Consider the following 19,166-nt stretch of genomic DNA (forward strand, 5'->3'; position numbering starts at 1 on the left):
ATTGCCGTTGGTGTGTTTTAGTGAGTGTGTGTGCACATTTCTGTGGGCGAATGCCTAGCGGTGGGGTTGCTGAGTTGTAACCTTCAGTGTTCAGTAGATAAGTGTCTACCCTAGTATGTGTACCAATTTACACTCCCGCCAGCAGTGCATAAGAGTTCCCATTGATGCACGTATTCCCCAAAGCAAGACATTGTCTGTACTTTCATAATTAGCCATTCTGGTGGAGGTGTAGTGGTATCACTTTGTGGTTTAATTTTCTTTTTCCGGATGGTTAATGAAGTTTAGCATCTTTTTTAAATTTATTGGCCATGTGAATATCCGGTTTTTGTGAATTGCCTTTTCAAGTCTTCTGTCCATTTTTCTATTAATCCGTCTGCTTCTACTTATTGATGTTCTTTATATTCTGATATGAGTTCTTTGTCAGTTATATATCTTGCAAATATCTTCTTCCACTCTGTGGCTTGCCTTTTTATTCTGTTAAAGGTATCACTTTGAAGAACAGAATTTCTTAATTTTAATGTAGTCAAATTTATCAGTTTTTTATTTTATGGTTGAAGGTTTTGTGTCCTGCTTAGTATATCTCTGCTTGTCACAAGTTTATAAAGATATTCTCCTGTGTTTTCCTCTAAAAATGCTGTTGTTTTATCTTTCACATTTAGCTACAGATCTGTGTGGACTTGATTTTTGTGTGGTGTCTGAGGTAGGGGTTCAAGGTTTATTTTGTTCGGGAGACAGAGCCAGTTGACTCAGTACCACATGTTGACCCAACCTCACTTTGTCACATGGGTGGTTCTGTTTCTGGACTTTTGATGTATCCTTGTACCAATAACACACTGCATCAGTTATTAGTTTGAAAATAAGCCTTGATAGCTGATGGTCTGAGTTTGCCAGTTTTATGTTTCTTCAAGATTACCTTGATTATCCTTGACCCTTTGCATGTCTGTATAAATTTTATAATCAGCTTGTTAATTTCCACAAAAGTACACCTGCTGATATTTTTATTGTGTTTAATCTACAGATGAATTTTGGGAGAATTTACCTCTTTATACTACTGAGTTTTTTAAAACCCATGAATATAATATATATCCCTGTAATTATTTAGACCTTTTAATCTTTTCTCCATTATGTTTTGTGGTTTTCAGTATACCAGTTTTGAACAACTTTTTAAAAATAATACCTTTAAATTGTTTTCATTGTATACTTTTTGTTGCTATAGCGTTGTTTTCAGTAGCAAAGAATAGGAACCTTTTCAGCAGGGGGCTGGTTAAATAGGTGTGCTTTCATCTCTACAGTAGAGTTCTCTTCAGCCACTGGAAAGAACGGGTTGGATCCCCGTGTGCACCGTCAGGGAAGGTTATTGAGGGAATGCTATGCAGAGCAATATAAAAATGATGATCGTGTTAGGGTTTTTTTTTTTTTAATTACATGGAAATGTCTATTTCTAAAGTCCTTAGAACAAGGTCTAAAAAAGAGTGACAGCCCATTGGTAAAAATGTATCTACTTGGCAAGAGGAGAGGTTTAGGCAAAGCTGGGATAAAGGAGGATTAACCTTGTCTTCCCAACCCGTGTTCATTGCTTTTATTTTCACAATAAGCCTGGATTACAAGAAAGCAAGAAAAAATGGATTATTATCTACTTAATGCCTGTCTCGCGTCGGCCCAGGACCTGGACCACAGTGAGGCCTCCGCAAACTCTGGGGCCCATTTGGCCCCAGGGAGGCTGTAGGTCTGACTCAGGAGTTCTTTTCTTGTTGTTCTGTTACTTTGAAGAGGGTATATTATAAACTAACACAAAACCTGTGCGCTATGGAGCAAAACTCTACTAGATAATGAAAAAAACTGAATTCTCAGCAGGCCAACTTGGACCCATATTAAATCACATATCCTGAGCATAGAAGCAGGTGCCTCAGTCCAGGGTTCCCTTCTCTCTTCTGTGCTGTGGACCCCTGTGTCAGCCTGGCGAAACCCCTACACCCCTTTCTCAGAACTATGTTTTTAAATACATAAAATAAAACATATGTGGTTACAAAGAAAATTAATTCTACTGAATAGTTACCAAAATTTTAAAAAATCAAATCTGTGATATTGTTATATAAGTGCTTCTTCAATATTAAATAACAAGATCTAACAGTGGGTCTCTTAATTACCAGAATTCTGAAGTCATGATAACCATAAACAGTCTTTCAGCATCTCTGCAAAAAGTCCCTGGAACTGCTGAAATGACTGTGGTTTGTCGCCTATCTTCATAATGGAAGGAAACGCTAAACTTTGTGGAAGTTAGTGGAAGTAAAGATGGGATTTGTTTCCTGTTCAAGTTCATGGGCCGCCACCGAGGTTGAAGACATGCTGGAGAATACTGTGTCCTTGAAAGTTTGGTTTACAAAAGCTGGGGCGCTGGGGATGCAGCAGTAATCCAAGCAGACAAGCCTCCTCCTCAAGGCTTGTGGTCTGGTGGGTGACAATACAAGTTACTGAAGTAAAGCCTATACTTTAGTGAATGGTGTAAATGCCAAGGGGAAGGATTAAATAAAAGGGAGGGGGGAGACATGTGGGTGATGGTTGGGGTGGGGTGTCAATTTTAGATGGGGCAGCAGGGACCCCTCCCTGGGGATGGGGGCAAGACCCCTGTGAGGGGAGCAGAGCAGATGCTTTTGCAGAAGAGAGCTCCAAGGAGAGGTGCGAAGCCTCAGACAGGAGTTCGTGTTCAAGGGATGTATGGTAGTGAGTGCCCTGGAGCTTGGGCAGCTGGAGAGGGAGTGGGGCGTGACCGGTGGCGTGGCTGACTGTGTGTCCTCGTGGCATTGGAAGGGGACCCCTGCGGTGAAGGTGGTCTGCCTTTACTGTTAAAGGGCCCTCTGGCTGCTGTGCTGAAGGAGAGCCGGTACAGGAGGAGAAGCAGCGGGACTGGTTAGGAGGCTCAACCTTGAACAAGGGAAGCGCTGATGCGGCTCAGACCAGGGTGGCAGGAGTGGGATCCATTGAGATTCCTGATATCCGTCTTAACGAGACAAGTTCTAAAGAAATCTGAGAAACAGGGCAATGAGGTTTAAAAAAGTAGGACTGAGTATTCTGGAATGTTTGGAACCTGTTGAAACAGTTTTTAAAAACTATCCTTAAAGGAATTTTCTCTTTTCCTTTAAGAAAAATCTAACTTAGGAATGACCCTGGATGAGGCACCCTGTGTATGGGTGTTTTGCGAGCAGCCTTGAGAGGAACGAACCAGGCAGAATGTAGGCCAGGGCTGGGGCAGACCATCCCATCTGGGCCATGGAGGGCCAGACTGGGGCGGGCAGGGACCTGGACCTGCATTGCCTCACCCCAGGCAGGAGTCGAGGGACATGATCTTGACTTCCGTGGCCTGGAGATGCTGAGTAGGGTCCTATGTGACTGCCTCCCCTTCTAAGGTGTGTGGACTCCAAGCGGCCCCTCCCGGGGAGCAGACGGGTGGGAGGGACCCTTGCCCCACACAGGGGCAAGACTGCAAGGAATCCAGTGGTTCCCTTGTGCTGACCTGGGACTTGAGTCCTAGCAGCTTTCTCCAGGAAATACAGTTTCCCCAGAAGACCAAAAACCTTAAGAGTAGTTCTCAATGGAAAGCAATACTGTTTTTTTTTTTTTTGATGCTTTGATACAACCACAAGACTTCTTTATAACAATTTATTGAGAAGTAATTCACATACCATACAATTCGCCCATTTAAAATGTACAATTCAGTGGTTTTTAATATATTCACAGATACGAACAACCATCACCCCAGTCAATCTTAGAATGTTTGTATTGTCTCAGGAAGAAACCCCCCCACCATGTCTCTGTAACTGTCATCCCCTAACCCCTCATGTGCCACAGGTCTAAACAATCACTGATCTACTTTCTGTCTATGTGGATTTGCCTGTTCTGGACATTTCCTATAAATGGAAACATATAGCATGGTTTTTTGTGACTGGCTTCCTTCACTTAGCGTAATGTTTGCAAAGTTCATCCATGTTGTAGCATGTGTCAGCACTTCATTCCCCTTATGGCTGAAGAATATTTCATCGTATGACTATACCAAATTTTAAAAATCCATTCATAATTTACATTGGGTTATTTATACCTTTTGGCTGTTATGAATAATGCTGCCATGAATGTTCACGTGCAAGTTTTTGCATGAATGTATTTTCGTTTCTCTTGGGTGTGTCCCTAGGAGTGGAAATACTGGTAACTCTGTTTTTAACCATTTGAGAAACCTCTGGACTGTTTAAAGTGGCTGCACCATCTCCTGCCAGCAGTTATATGAGGGTTCTTATTTCTCCACATCCTCGTCAACACTTGTGTCTGTCTGACTTTTTCATTATAGCTATCCCAGTGGGTGTGAAGTGGAATCTTATTATGGTTTTGATTTGCAATTCCCTGATGACTGGTGGTGGTGAGCGTCTTTTCATGTGTTTATTGGCCATCTGTGTATTTTCTTTGAAGCAATGTCTATTCACATCGTTTGCCCAATTTTAAATTGAGTCATTTGTCTTATTATTATTTGTAAGTGTAAATGTTCTTTCTGTACTCTAGATACAAGTCCCTTATCAGATATATGATTTTCAAGTATTGATAGTTTCTCCCATTCTGTGGGTTGTCTTTTTACTTCCTTGATAGTGTCTTTTGAAGCATAGGTGTTTTTAGTTTTGATGAAGTCTGTTTTATCCATTTTTTTCTTTTGTGACTCATGCTTTTGGTGTCACATCTAAGATGTGTCACATCTATTGTGTCTTGTACAGTTGCCAAATTCGTGTCACATTCATTGTCAAATCTGAAGTCATGAAGATACTCCTGTGTTTTCTTCTAAGAGTTTTATAGTTTTAGCTCTTACCTTTAGGCCTTTGCTCCATTTTGACTTAATTTTTGTATATGGTGTGAGGTAAGAGTCCAGTTTCATTCTTTCACTTTGTGGCTCTCCCATTGACCATTTGTTGAAGAGACTATTCTTTTCACATTGAATCATCTTGGCACCCTTGCTGAAAATCAGTTGGCCATAGATATGTAGGATTATTTCTGGACTCTCAATTCTGTTCCATTGATCTGTATGTCTAGCCTATGCCAGCACCATACTGTCTTGATTTCTGTTTCTTTGTAGTAAGTTTTAAAATAGGAGAGTGGGAGTCTTCCAACTTGGTTCTTCTTTTGCAAGATGGTTGGCTGTTTGGGGTCCTGTGCAATCAGTACCGTATGAACTTCAGGATCACCTTGTCGGTTTCTGTGAAGAAGCCAGCTGTGATTCTGAAAGGGGCTCCATTGAATCTGTAAGTTAATTAAGGAGCATTGTCATCTTAACAGTATTGTCTCCTAGTCCATGGACATGGGATGCTTTCCATTTACTTAGATCTTTTCAAGTTTCTTTCAGGGATAAAGACCTTTCATAAGTCTTTCTGAAGGCATCTCGAGGGCTTCTGGACAGCTGATCTTTTCAGAATGCCTGCTCTACCAACTCCCTGCAAGAGCGGGTGCAGAGTTCAAGGTCTCTACCTTGTCTGTGGCATTGATGCAGACTGAGGTGAACAAACCCGAGGTGTTAGATGGAAGGGAATTGGGTTTGGCTTTTGTTTCGACCTTTAAAGGCCCTCCTGCCTCCTGCAAGTCCCAGCCCTCACCAGCCACCCAGACAGATGGCTTCTCATCACTGCATCTTACTGCTATTTCAGAGGTCCTAGGAGTTCTCATGACTTTGATTTTAACACTGCCTCTTCCTTTGTGCCTGAAACTATTCTTCTCTTTCTTACAGCTGGGGAGTCATTGTATCTTAGCGTCCCCAACCATCCTGGTTTGCACTTTGCGTGTGTGAGGGGGGAGTCGCTTCATTTACCGTGTGCATATCCACACACTCAGCACAACTCATGGAAAAGACCACCCTTCCCCATTGCACTGCAGTGTCACTTTTGTTACAGATCAGATGACCGTGTGCGTGGAGTCTGCTTCTGAACTTTATACCCATTAGGTCGTTTGTCTAGTCTCGTTCCAGCACCCCACTGTCTGAATTACTGTAGTGTCATAAGAAATCTTCTTTGCACAGTGTTAGGGACTGAATGTTTGTGTTGCCCCCGCCCAGTTCATATGTTGAAGCCCTAACCCCCAACGTGGTGGTATTTGGAAGAGGGGCCTGAGATTACACTGACTTTATAGATCATTTTAGGGAGAATTGGCATCTTTTCAGTACGTAGTTTTCCAATCCATGAATATGGTGTATGCGTCCATTTATTAAGATTTTCAAAAATTTCTCTCAACAATTTTATGGTTTCCTGTGCAGACATCTTGCATAACTTTGGTAGCTTTCTTTCTAGCTGTTGATATTTTTACAATATTGTAAACTGTATCATTTTAAAAATTCCAATAACTGTCATTGTTATAGAAATATGGTTGTATATTGACCTTGTATTCATCAGTCTTGCTACATTTCACTTATTAAATTTAATACTTTTTAAGTTCTTTTAGTTTTTTTATAACACTAACTTTAAAATAATTTTTCTCCCTAATTTGGTCAATAATGGTTTGGTTGCAAACAACAGAAATCCCTTCAAGGAAGTTCAAGTAAAAGTGAAGTTAGTATCAGACCCCAAAAGATGCTGGGAGAGCCAGGAGCCAGGGAGTTGAGCTGGGGTTCATGGGAATCTCTCCCTGGGGTCCTGTCTCTCTTGACCCTGTGGCCGCAGGCTCCGCCCCTCCGTGCACCTCTCCAGTCCTGCACTCTCAGAGGGTGGACCCGCTTCCTGGTCTCTGGTCTCCTGCCACTATGTCAGTCTCAACTCTACTTCCACGTGGCCTTGTGACGCCAATACCCGCAGTACCTCCGGCCTCAGTGTCCTAGGACAACTGGATTGTCTCCAGACGAGGTGCCCTTTGCCTCCTTACTGGCAGCAAGAGGCAGGGTGGTGAGTCGGTAGCACAGGAGGGTTTTCCCCGGGACCCTGCATGTCTGTTTGGCAGAAAACTTGGAAAGCATGCATGTAACATGAAGCTTTCACCTCCCAAGTATGCCTGCTGTTGCTGTAATTCTAATATTCTTTCCAAATACATATGTCTTTCCTTCTTACCTTCTCGCTACATAGGAATTTACAAATTCGAATTATGTATTACAGTATTATATGCTTGCTTTACTTAATTTTATGTCATTACTATTTACCATTTCATTAAATGTACTTCAAAAACATGATCTTAATAGCTTAATAGAATATACAGTATTCGATTATATGGCTATACCATAATTCAATGAACAATTCCTATTTTTAGAATTTTGGGTTCTTTACAGTTTTTTATTTAAATAAATATTACTATGGTGAGCAGTCTTGCACTTAAAGTCTTGTCTAATCTCTGATCATTTCCTTAAGATTGATTCCTGGAAGTGGAATTGGTGGGTCAAAGAATATGAACATTGTTAAGTCTCTTGATACAATGTCAAATTTATTTCTAGAAGGGTTGCACTGGTTTGCTCTTCTTTCTACAACTCTAAGAATGCCCATTTCTCCATCAGGAGGATTGAGTATTAGCTTTTAAGAAAAATCTTTTCTAATTTAATACGTGAAAAAACTTTTTCATCTCACTTTAATTTGATACGCAGTTTTAAGAGAGGGTGAGTATGTTTTCCCAGTTTACTGATCACTTGTACTGACTGTGAATTTGCCCATTTTTCTCCAGAATGTCCATCTACTCTTGCTGATTTGCAAAACCTCATCGCATACTGAGAAGGTGAACCCTTTGTGGCAGGACCCTTTCTGTCTCCCCTGGTGTCTGCAGCCCCATGCCAGCCTGGGTCCTGCTGGTCCCACAGTCGTGGAAGAAGGCAGTGAAGAGCTCGGTCCCTTGTAGGAGGGAACGTGTCAGGTGAGTGAGCTGTGGTCCATGGCCACCATCAGCACGGCGGTGGGCGTGGTCTGAGGGGCAGGGTGATGCGTGCTGTGCCGGTGTTTGCTTCTGATCCTTCGTTTCTGTTCTGCCCAGTGCCTCTGACTGTTGTGGTTCATTCTGACTCTACCACCCAGACCTTCTCCGTTCATCATGTCCTTGTCCTGTCCCCATTGTCATCTGGAATGGTGACAAGCTTTTACTGCGCCCTGGCTGGGTGTTGGCCAAAGGGCTCAGCCCTTGCAGTCCAGTCCCTCTGGCACTGCCTCGGTGGCCCCAGCCTGTCCCTTTCCTGTCCGTGCGCCGGGTGAATGGCTCCCCTGCCTGCACTGCACATGCCACGTGGACCCAAGAGGCACCGGGTACACACAGGCGTCCAGTTTCCCCAGCCATGTGGGTCCACCTGTGGACCATGAGGTGACCTGAGAACAGCAGGGATGAAGCACTCGGGAGCAGCTCTTGGCCGGCCTCCTGTATGTTGCAAAGGCCCCGGGGACATGAGCCTCTGCCCTTGGTTTCGGGTCTGTGAACCGGTGACATTGGTTGTATCCTGAGCTCCAGCTGATACTGGGCCGGACAGACCAGTTTCCATCTCGCAGCCTGTCCAGGTGGCCTGGCTGAGCCAGGCCCCTCGAGCCCTGGGGCACGTGCCCTCCTGACTTGGCTGGGAGGGAGGTATGGTGGTTCTCACTCCATCCAGATGGCCTCGCTCGCTCTTCCTCTCTCTCTCTCTCTCTCATTAATTCCTGAAGGTCTCTGAAGCCTAAATCGGGAAAAAACAGAGGGTTTGGAGACAGGAGACTTTGTTTGGCATCGGGCCCTGGTCCTTCCAGCCTTGTGACCTTGGGCCGGTCACCTGCCCCCTGCAAACTGAAGTGTTGTCACCCGAGAGAGGGGAGCCAGATCCCCCACAGAGCCCCATGGGTCGGCCAGACAGGATCCTGTGACAGGTGTCCCTCGACCCTCCGGTGCCACATGTGAGTGAGGCACGATGCTTATCTGCTATTTGGAAAGGTGTTGGGTATTCTGCTCGCTGAGAAATTGTATTTTAAGAGGTGGTTTCTGAGGAATCTTGAATCACAAGTGATGTTCACTTCTGTGCTGAAGTAGTGACTACCCTGATCTTGTCCGGAGCCCCATCCTTCCGACACACCCACACTAAGTCCCAGATGCTCGGTGGTTCACCGCAGCCTCGACCGGGTGCCCTCGATGTAGAGATAGGAAGGTGAGGAAAGCACGGCCTTGGCTCGTCCTCAGAAAACCCAGAGTCCTTCCAGGGTACAACAGGAGACCCCTGGGAGAACTCCCAGGGCAGGCTGTGCTCAGGAGTGAACGCTTGGGCTCCGACTGGATGGCCAAGTGGGACTGGCCGCGTTTTCTCTCCACCCCACATCGTAAGCTCTTGGGGTGTAGGGCATACTCCACGTGGCTCCACGTGGGGTGACACAGAGCAGATCCAGGGCGTGGCGGGTACGAACCAAAACTCACTGCAATCCCAAGAGAACGTGTCTCTGTTGGCCGCCCTCAGCGGATCATGACTGTGGGTTCCGCCGAGGATGTCCCCGGGTTAAGCCTCAGCTGGACTCAGAGCTGACGGGCACCTGCTGCTGTCGTGGGTCCACTTTGCCAGACCCGGGCGGTGGGGAGACCGCGTCTGAGTCTGCACGGGGTCCAGAGCCTATCCGTTTGTCCCCAGGCCGGGGGCTGGGAGCCATGTGCGTGCTGGCTCCCCAGACCCGGACCGGCAGCCCCGCTCCCCGTGAAACCCACAGCCCTATACTGGGGATGACAAATGACCAAAAAATCAATTTGTAATCTGATTGGAGGTTTTTGATTTCCTCTGATGAGTTTAAATTTCATTAAAAGCAACCTTATTCCAACATAAAAGGAATCCTTGAAGGGTAAAGCAGGGGATTGTCTCACCGAGTATAAAGCATCCCGACTCCTTTGTGTGATTTATTCATCGCGTTAATTGTGAGGGCCAACCCAGGGTGTCCGTTGGCAGCTGTGCCGTTATCAGGGCCTGGGATCGGCCGGGCGGGCTCAGAGCACAAGGACTCACATTCAAAACTCGCTCTCTGGCATATTGACACTTGAGTTATCAACAACTCTTGTTATCTGCTGGGAGGGAGCTGGCAGCTCCTGGGGACAGAAGGAGCCACAAATCCCGCCGCAGCCGCCCCTCTGCATTCTCTTAATTGTGTGTATTCTCTGGAAAAAGTGATCATCGCAGCCTCTTGTCTTGATGAGAAATTGACATTTTCTGAGGACTTCTCTGGGTGCCGGGCGGGGAGATAAGGCCGGGGCTGTTTTGGGGGAGGGCGGGCGCCCCTCCTTTCGGGGGCCTCTTTATTGCCCCCGTTGACCCGCTTGATGAGTATGGATTTCATGAGGTCTTTTTCAGCATTTGAACTATAAAAGGTTCAGAATGACACCACCCCTTATAGACAAAAGATAACCTTGCCCTTTGAATATATCGATTCTTTATTAACTAGGCTGTTTAATGCAATGAAATGAGGCATTAGATTGAAGCCCATTTCAAGTGCTTTGAATAATCTTTAAAAGCTTGGAAGACCCTGGAAGGTGGCCTGACAGTAATTGGCACACATTTGGCGAGAATGCAGTTCTCAGTTCGGATTCAAAACACAAACATAAAATAATTTCCCTCCCCGCTGGTCACAGGGCCCAGGCGAGCAGCTCAGAGCGGCAGCCCCTGCCACGCCCCTGAGCAGGCATCGCTGGCACCGGCTCAGAGTGGGGAAGGAGGTGAGGTTGGTGCCCAGCACGCAGGGGAATTGGGGGGGGAGGGGCTGGCTGCAGCCTTGTACCCCATGAGCCTCTTTCTTCGCTGTCTCTTTAAGGCTGAAACGAGAATGCAGTCAGAGAAACCTGATGGTCATTGACAGGAGAAAAAGGTATTCACAAGTTTCTTTATGTTTTGGATAATCATTCCCTGTTTTGCTCGGCAGAACAAGTAATTAAGATGACATTTGTGAGTACTAATTTGGATCACACTTATGTGTATGTGTTGGAGAGCTGCAAGCCAAAACATGCAAAACCAGCCTTTCATTGAGGAGCAAATGAAAACTACAGAATGAAACGGAGTGGTGCTGCTGAAAAGGCACAGGAGCTGAGCACAGCTGCAAAAATCAGAGCCCCGGTGCTGACGGCGCATCTCATTAGAGCCCTGCCGTTGGCCACACCTCCGTGCGGCCCAGGGGCCGGCGCAGTGCATGGGGCCTGTCACACCACGGCCGTGGGCCTGCCGTTGGCGACGGTGTCCCTCAGGTCAGGGTTCAGTGGCACTGGTGTCCGGAGCCCTGGTGCCTGCCCGTCCAACCGGAGCTTTCTGAGCTGGATCTTGTCCCGGTGGAGCACGGTGACAGGGACAGAGGAGCACATGTCTGGAGTAGCCAGAATGCTTGCCCTCTACCTGCCAGTCCTCCAGTTCAGAGGCAGGGGCTGAGGCAGGAGGGCCTGGAGCAGGGGTGGGGGTGACCAAGCCCCCAGCGAGTCTCGAGACTGTCTATGGGCCACAGTGCTGCTGTGGCCCCCAGGTCTGACCCACAGTCGTGTTCCCATGTGCCGGCGGGCGTGCAACACACGTACAGGTGGCCCCTCTGGGGACCAGAGGCATCTGAGTAACTACAAGGAACTCTCCGTGCAGCTTAGATGAGCGTTTGAGGGCAGATAACCTTGGAGAAGGTTCTTCTATGAACCATTTTCATCCTGGCCAAGGGAGCTCTGGGAGTGCAGATCAACCCCACCCACCCGGCCAATGTAACTGTTGCGTGTTGAGCAAAGCCATTTTAATAATCAAAACAGATCAAATTACCCAGTGAAATTCACAGACAAGAAATACTTTAATTAAATATTGTGTAAAATGAACATTTTTATACAGTTAAATATCTGAAAAAATGTACAGATAAAACAATCTTATTGTAGGGTTTTTAACAGTAAAATCTACCATTTAGTGGAGCGCTCAGTTTTGAGACGATGAAGCCATGAGGGCGACTAATTAATCTAAAACACAAACCAAGTGCAGGGACAAGGAGACTTGCGAATGTCCTTAACGTGTACACGTGAGCTCATTTTTAGGTCAAACCCTTACTTATACAAAATAAAACGGAGGCAACAGAGTTCCAGAGTGACTCCTCAGGCTGGTCGCAGGGCCAGAGTGTGACCCGCTAACCCCTGGGGACGTTCTGATCCTTTGATTTAGTCCCTTGAATGGACACTTTCTTAAGTCCTGCATTGTTTTGTTTTGGTTTCTGTCAAGAAAAAATTTTAAAGTCCCTCCTTTTTGTTTCAGATTTGATTTCTGCTGCAGTTTGCAAACCGTTTGCTGTGCTGTGTCTGCAAAGGGAAAAAAGAAACGACCCTCTTGGTCTCACGGCAAGTTTGGCACTAACAGGTACAGTGTCTGAAGGAGGTCATTATCCAGTTTAAAGAGTACAGACAGCGCTGCTGGGTTCTGACCACAAAAAACGTATTGTTAAAAAGGAATTTTAAACGAGGGGTGATTGTGGGTCCCCTGAAACCTCTCTGAGTCAGAGGTGGGCTTGGGAGGACACAGGACACAGCAGAACCAGATGCAGAAAGGAGCGACACAGGGGTCTCCGGGCGTGTGCGTGTGCGTGTGCGTGTTTTACACCGTAAATCTCCAAATGAAATACTGATTAACAATTGTGGGGTAAGCCTGTGATCAAACAGCACAAAGGTTCTTTAAAGAAGTCCACTTTTAAGGCATCAGAGAAGTTAATGTGGCAAACATTTTCATTAAAACATCAGAAGTAAATTTTATTTTAAACTTTAGGCCTCTGAATTTTTCCAGTAAACACAGTTCAGCTATGTGGCAAAGTCATGGGTGGCAGCTGAAATGACTTTTTACATTCTACAAAAAAAATAAAACAGAAGGAGGACACAGCCCCAACGGTGTCGCCTCTTCGTGGCCGCTCCACATGCATGGAATCTACGAGGGTTTGTCACAGCGGGTGGCACCGTTTTGTTGTGACTATACAGCAAACTTTTTTTTCTTCAAAAGTATTTGTTCAGATAACTTAAAAATAATATAAAAATAAACAATGAATTTGACTTTTCCTCAAAAAACAAAAAACAAAAAAAGGACGGAAAGTCTAAACAAACAAGAGCAAATTTTGGAAGTACAAATGAAATGCAAGGATGTTGGTTCACTGAACGAAACAGATCAAACAGTTCTTGGCTTTAATGCTCTTCCCCAGCATCACAACACCAGGCCATGATCAAAAACCAACGCAGACAAGAAAAAGGAACCGAAAATGGTGGGAAAAGCAGTGTACAAAATTTCAAAGATAAATACAATATTTATAATTGATATGTTACAAAATAAAGTCCCTTAGCGACAGCAAGTGTTCATGGAAAAGTAAGTAAGTGTTGAATGGAGACCATTTTATTCCTTACAAGACGCATAAGGAATAAAACTCGTTTTTTTCCCCTAAATATTTAAGTGGATCTGAAAAAAATTCAAGACAAGTGTATAAATATTTAGCTACAACTTTGGCAAAATCACAAAAGTCTACAATTTTATAACCACATACAAAACACATCAGGGAAGAAGGATCTAGAAGTCAAAAGGACAATTTCTGGTACAAGAAACATGGACCTCACAGTAGCCTAAGAATGCAATAGTATACAGTGCTAGCAAAAGTTGAAAAAAATGTCGCAGATCACACTTGCTTAACAGGAAGCTCTAGCAGTGGGAGAATATTTTAACCAACAGACAGTAGCATTTTTTTTTTTCCTCTGTCAGTGTGCTTGTTGAAGGCAAGAGAATTCAATATCAAAGTTACAATTTCTAACTACAATAAGTTACAAAGTTCCGTTTCATTAAGATGAAGTTAAGCAACGATAAACCCTCCCTCCCCCCCTGCCACCCCAATTCTCCTACTCATATAGTCTTCCTTTCTTCCAGTTTGATGGCTCAGACCTCCTTGGCCCCCTTTTGTCACCACAAAAAAATATTTCACATTATAGAGATACACAACCATTGTGAATCTAAGTATGAGTACAGAAAAATGTTTGGAGGCGTTTTTCATCAGTGTTTCATGATCATCAAAATGGTGCATTCACAAAGTTTCTCCCAACACATAGCAAGTACTAGACAGAGCCAAGACGGAGTCAGAAACTTTATACAAAATAGGCATCGCTTTGTTCTTATTCTTCAGGACTGAGAAATGTGAAAATATGAGAAAAGTTCAGTCAATAAAATGGAATTGTTCATGAAGAAGTACGTCGTTTGTGTGTTGATTCTTAATAGTTTAAATAAAATCTTTAAACAAAGTCTTTTGTAGCATTTCAACCGCTGCTGATGTACTGAAGACACGGTCTCCATCAGCACCTCTTATGTACTAACGTGTCCCCTGAAGTCCGTCCTTGGATGCTGGGCGCGGCGGGAGGTAACAAGCGCCCCTCACATTGGCGGGACTACCAGCCCAGACATAGCTGAAAGAGAGAGGGGGCAGGTCAGGGGCGCCTCTCACCGGGGTGGGGGGCTGGGGGGGGGGCCTCCCTGGGCTTCGGTCGGCAGTGACAGTGGGTCTGCACAATCTCCATTAACCAGCCGTGGGCTCGGTTAAGGCACCTACTTCAGGGGGTGTGGGGTGCTCGTGGGGGACAGGTCCCCGGGGTCCTCGCCTCAACGACCTCACGTGGCAAAGGGAAAGGCTCTGGCCTTTCCGGGTGTGAAAGGGCCGCTGCCCACACACGTCAGTGGCTGGCTTATAGCAGACGGAGGCCCAGACCCCCCCCCCCCCCCCCCCAGGAGGCCACCTCCGTCGACAGATGCCGAACCAACCCGGTCACTTCTGTGACGCCAGCCAAGGCCGGCTCTCGCTCCCTAAGTCAGTCAAACTGGACACACCTCGGGTTCCCCTCTGCTCTCAGCCCCTGCCTTGGACCTTCCGCTGATCGTTCTGTATCGTAATGGTGAGTCGCGGACCTGCCAAGATCAAAGCCACTCACAGCCCACCTGGTTGCAATCTCAGGGCCAAGGGCCCTCAAGAGACACAAGTCACGGCTCCACCGTAGGGAGCGCGTCCTTCCTCTTCTTGGAGGGAAAGAGAAACTTGGGCCAAGATGCCAAGTGCAGCAGGTGCTTCCCAGTGAACTCTGGGTACAGATGTCATCTAAAATCTTGTAACTTTAGTGTTGTTCAATTTTTGTCAGAGTGATCATTCTCATTAACTTACGTATAACATATTAATACGTCTGTTCACGTAGTGATGGGAGCTTCAATTTCTCAGTTCATTAATTTCAGCGCTATTAATTTATCTCCGACTCACCGTTACAACTTTATGGTTTGGAAGAGCTGTGTGTGTGCACACGGCTTACGTGGCGCCACCTCTCGATGGGCCCTGGCACCGGGTGGACGGCGGGCGGGGCCGTGGCACCCGGCCACCCGCCTCTTAAGCGCCTGTGGTCTGGTGACCGCTGCTGGCTTGCAGGCCAGTCGGCGGCCCTTCGGGGCTGGGCGTCCCTCTCACGCTAACAGGTGTTGTGCAGACAATTATTTCAAATCACTGATACCTTTCCAGTTCCTTTTTTGAGCATTAGTTCATCAAAGTGAAATATGCCACCGACTTCACAAAAGGGCCAGTTTGTCTTCTCCACGGTAGCGTCCTCAGCACCCAGCAGAGAGCCTGGCACATAGTAGGCGCTCAGTAAATACTGGTTGAATGGATTCATTTTTTTAAAGGAGTAACTGGATTTGGTTTTCACCGGGAGGAGCATATACCAAAGGTGGTGTCTGAAAGAGGCCAGATGACGGCCACTTAATTAATTTCAGAGCCTGTGGGCCTCAGTCAGTCACCGAGAGCCACGTGCAAGCTCACGGGGCCTAGGGGCCCTCACGCAGCCCCGCCTGCCACTCGCACCACCGGCCACTGCCCAGAGGGCCCCAGCACTGGGCGGGCGCTGGGCGCCCGCTCCGCGCGGCCCCGTCTCTGGGCAGCTGTGCCAGGCGGGGCCTCCCGCTGCCCTTGGGCGGGACCTTCTCCCTCTCGCGTCTTTGAAGGAAATCTCCTGGAAAACCAACTCCCGTGCAGCACTGGTGCACGCACAGCCCCGGGTCTAGGTGCACGCGCCCTTCCGGGGACAACGCAGCCCCGTGCGCCCCGTGGTGCGTTAGACCAGGTTGCGAATAAAGGCTCAGGCTCGGGACAGTGAGAACGGGCCAGTTTCGAGGTGGGCGCTGCAGGCGGCACCATGACCCACCACCCCAGGCCTGAGGCTGTCCCACTGCCTTGTGAGTCAGGGGAGCGACAGGCTTGCACCTGCCCACGCTCTGGGCTGAACGGGACGCAACCTGGGCCCCGCTGCCTTCACCACGGCCCGTTTTCCTTCCCTTGCAGGTTCCACTCCCTGCAGGTATGGGCCGCTTTACCGTGAGGACACTTAAGTCACGTTGGAAGGATGAGGAAACGGGTTTCATCCACCAAGAGGAAGAATCCGGTTGTGGGGACTGAACGAGGTGGGGGTCGTTTCCCGGAGCACCGGGTTGGGGGGTGGGTGTCGCACTGCGGCAGACGAAGGAGAACATGCAACAGCCAGGGCCGCCCTGCCGGCAGCCCGCGGGTGGGCCCGGGGGAAGGTCGGAGTTCCCGCCCCCCAGGGAGAGCCCCTCACTCCAGCCCTGCGGCCCAGCCTGGCCTGCCCCGGGGCCCTCCGGGCGCTCCCAGGCCACGGCCTCAGGCCAGCGCGCACCCTCACCTTGCAGTCCGTTCCCGTTGGCGCTGGTGCAGGAAGGAGGAGGGGAGGCTTGGGGCCGGACCACGGGCGCGAAGGCGCTCTTTTGTTTCACTGCAGAGATGACATTGGCAGGTGAGAATGAGAAAATGCCGTGTGTACTGCTACAGTTTGAAGGGAGGGTGACCGAAGAGGCTGCCATGGTAGGGCTGGACGGCACTACTGCAACAAAGCAAACATGGTCAGGACGCGCGACGCCGGGCACGGCCACACGACAAAGAGAGCTCCAGGGCCTCGCCTGGAGCGTCGGGCCAACAGAGCAAGCACGAGATGTTTCTGGCTTGGCCACTCTCTGGATAACAGGCAAACTCTCGCGTTGGACTTTTCGTTTCCAATTGGGCGGCCCCATTTGGTGCCGATTTTGTTTGGGTTTCCAATGTGACCGCGTGGGGCCCGTTTTAGGTCAATTTACTGTCGTCACGTGGACGCCCAGCCTCCAGAGCCACCCTTCCTTTTATCCAGTAGCTCACACCACAGAACATCCAAGCAACGCACACATTTGACTTTGCAGCGAATATGAATCTGTGTGATGACGGGTGACAAAAACAGACACTTACTGCCGTAGGGAGAGTTAGCGGAGGAGCCATTAAGAAATCCAGGCGAGCCCGGGACCCCTAGATTGGCCATGGCGCCACTTCCATATCCATTCATGCTAGTGCTGACTGTGTTGTAATTGGACTGCTGGGGAGTACTGCTGGGGACGTATCCTCGCGGGGACACGCTGCTTGTATTGCGACTGTAGCCGACTGTTAAAATCCCCCCCCGGCCAAAAATAACATTATTATCAGGGAGAGACACTTGGGGGGGGGGTTTCCCCGCAAACCTCTATCATCTATTGAACGCTTTTAATTGACCGTATGCTTTCCTCCAGCCCCAGCGCCTCTCGCCAGCTCAAATAACCGTGTCACGCCAGCCCTGCTCGAGCATCCTCGCCGAGCCCCGTCCTGTCTCCGGCGGCCTCGGCAGCCGGCCCAGGCGCACTTCGATCTAACCGTCAGCGGCTTTCACGTGCCTCTTTAGAAGCAATTATCAACGGCGCGATTCCTGGGCCGTCCCCCCGCGCTAGGTGAGCTTTCGGCCTCTGCAGACCTTCAAATGCCACGGCTGACAAGGAGAGCTGTTTGTGGCCGTAAGTCCCCAGGAAAGGCTGTTCTGGGGCCTTCATGTCTACGGCTGCTATTTCTGTCGGCGTGGGGAGGGGAAGCAGGAGCCTCGCTCCCGCCGTGGGGTGAGGGTGAGCGGAAGCCGAGCGGCGTACGGGGAGGCGTTTTCTGAGATCACGGCCTGCACGGGCTTTAGAGCGGCCGGAAAAGGATAAGGTGCGGGCGGGGAGCCAGCGCTTCTCTCCGTGTGCTCCTTCCAGTCTCAGAAACCAAGTCCCACCCCCGACCCCTGTGCAGCGCATCCAGGAAGGGTCCGCGGCTCCCTACGTCACAGCTCTCCTAGGGCTTATCCCAGCCTTTCCAGGAAAGCAAAGCCCCTTAGGAATCAGTTCAAGGCATCGGCTAGCAAATACCAGCAAAGCCGCGTGGCAGCCACTGTGGCCGCTGCCTCAGCTTCCTGGGTTCCCTGAGCATGCTCTGCCCGAGGGCCTCTCCGAACAAAGCTGCAGAGCCCGGGGCGCTGCCCACGTCCCCGCCGGCCTCAGGGCACAGTCAGCCGCAGCAGCTAAGTCCCACCATCCCAGCTGGGCGTCTGGGGAAGGGGCGGCCCGCGCGGCGTACCTTGGTCGTTGGCTTGTGACGTCTCCGACACGTTGACGGCTAGCTGGCTGCTGAAGGAGTTCACACCCATCATGCCCGTGTGTGCGGGGGTGTTGCCCAGGGTGGGGATCTGGTTGTGATTGCGAGGGACGCTGTACAACGCCTCGGCGATGTCAGCCGCCCGCTTCAGGATGATCTCCTGGGGCGGAGGCGGCCGTCACACCCAGGCCAGGCCGGCCCCCTGCCCCCAGCCCACAGACCCCCCCGGGGGCACAGTCCCAGCGCCCTCCACCTGGCCCTGCTGGGCAACCCGTAGGGGCACCCCACCGTCGCTTGGTCCAGACTGTGACAGAACGTATTTTTTAACGGGAAAAGAACCTCCCTCAGGAGAACACTTTAATACCCCATCTGTTCCTCCTGCACCCACGGCGCAAAGGCCCCTGAGGGATGCACGGGGCCAGGGCAGCACGGAAGGCACTGGGTTTGGGGTCAGAGGCACGGGGCCACGTCCAGAGGGAAGTCCCCCCGAGTCTCTGTTCCCCAGGGACCCCCGAGCCCCAGCAGCCCCAGTCTGCCCACCACTGAATCCACTGGACGGGCCGTGACACGGTTCTTCCTGGAGAAAGCCCCTCTGCTTTGCATTGCCGGCACTGACTGGTAATTTTCTACTCGAATACGCAGTGGGAGGGCACGAACGGGCGGACAGAGGCTCCCCCCATGGGACGCTCGGGAGGCTACGTGTGCCCAGGAAGCCCACGCTGGACCCAGGCCAGCTGGCCATCCAAGGTCGTGGTCACCCTGGCGGGGGTGGGGGTG

At 49.0% G+C, this 19,166-nt stretch overlaps 2 protein-coding genes across 13 annotated transcripts in view; one reads left to right on the forward strand and one right to left on the reverse strand.

The window, feature by feature from the left end:
- The window catches only part of MGMT (O-6-methylguanine-DNA methyltransferase), a 344,622-nt gene extending 330,491 nt beyond the window's left edge, over positions 1 to 14,131 (forward strand). The window contains exons 6-7 of one of the 3 annotated variants that reach the window (XM_049696969.1): positions 7,660 to 7,845; positions 12,179 to 14,131. In XM_049696969.1, the coding sequence (XP_049552926.1) occupies positions 7,660 to 7,830 (171 nt within the window). In that variant the 3' untranslated portion in view covers positions 7,831 to 7,845; positions 12,179 to 14,131. Of the gene's footprint in view, positions 1 to 7,659 lie in introns of all 3 variants that reach the window. The other 2 variants (XM_049696968.1, XM_049696971.1) reach the window with 2 other exon arrangements.
- The window catches only part of EBF3 (EBF transcription factor 3), a 117,067-nt gene continuing 110,079 nt past the window's right edge, over positions 12,179 to 19,166 (reverse strand). For 2 of the 10 annotated variants that reach the window (XM_033420715.2, XM_033420716.2), the window contains exons 13-17: positions 18,372 to 18,549; positions 17,205 to 17,393; positions 16,612 to 16,701; positions 15,430 to 15,542; positions 12,179 to 14,346 (exon numbers count right to left, since the gene is read on the reverse strand). In XM_033420715.2, coding sequence (XP_033276606.1) covers positions 14,329 to 14,346; positions 15,430 to 15,542; positions 16,612 to 16,701; positions 17,205 to 17,393; positions 18,372 to 18,549 — 588 coding nt within the window. In that variant the 3' untranslated portion in view covers positions 12,179 to 14,328. Of the gene's footprint in view, positions 14,347 to 15,429; positions 15,543 to 16,611; positions 16,810 to 17,204; positions 17,394 to 18,371; positions 18,550 to 19,166 lie in introns of all 10 variants that reach the window. The other 8 variants (XM_033420710.2, XM_033420712.2, XM_033420717.2 and 5 more) reach the window with 5 other exon arrangements.

This window comes from Orcinus orca, chromosome 14, assembly GCF_937001465.1.
Source record: "Orcinus orca chromosome 14, mOrcOrc1.1, whole genome shotgun sequence".
Classification (NCBI taxonomy): domain Eukaryota; kingdom Metazoa; phylum Chordata; class Mammalia; order Artiodactyla; family Delphinidae; genus Orcinus; species Orcinus orca.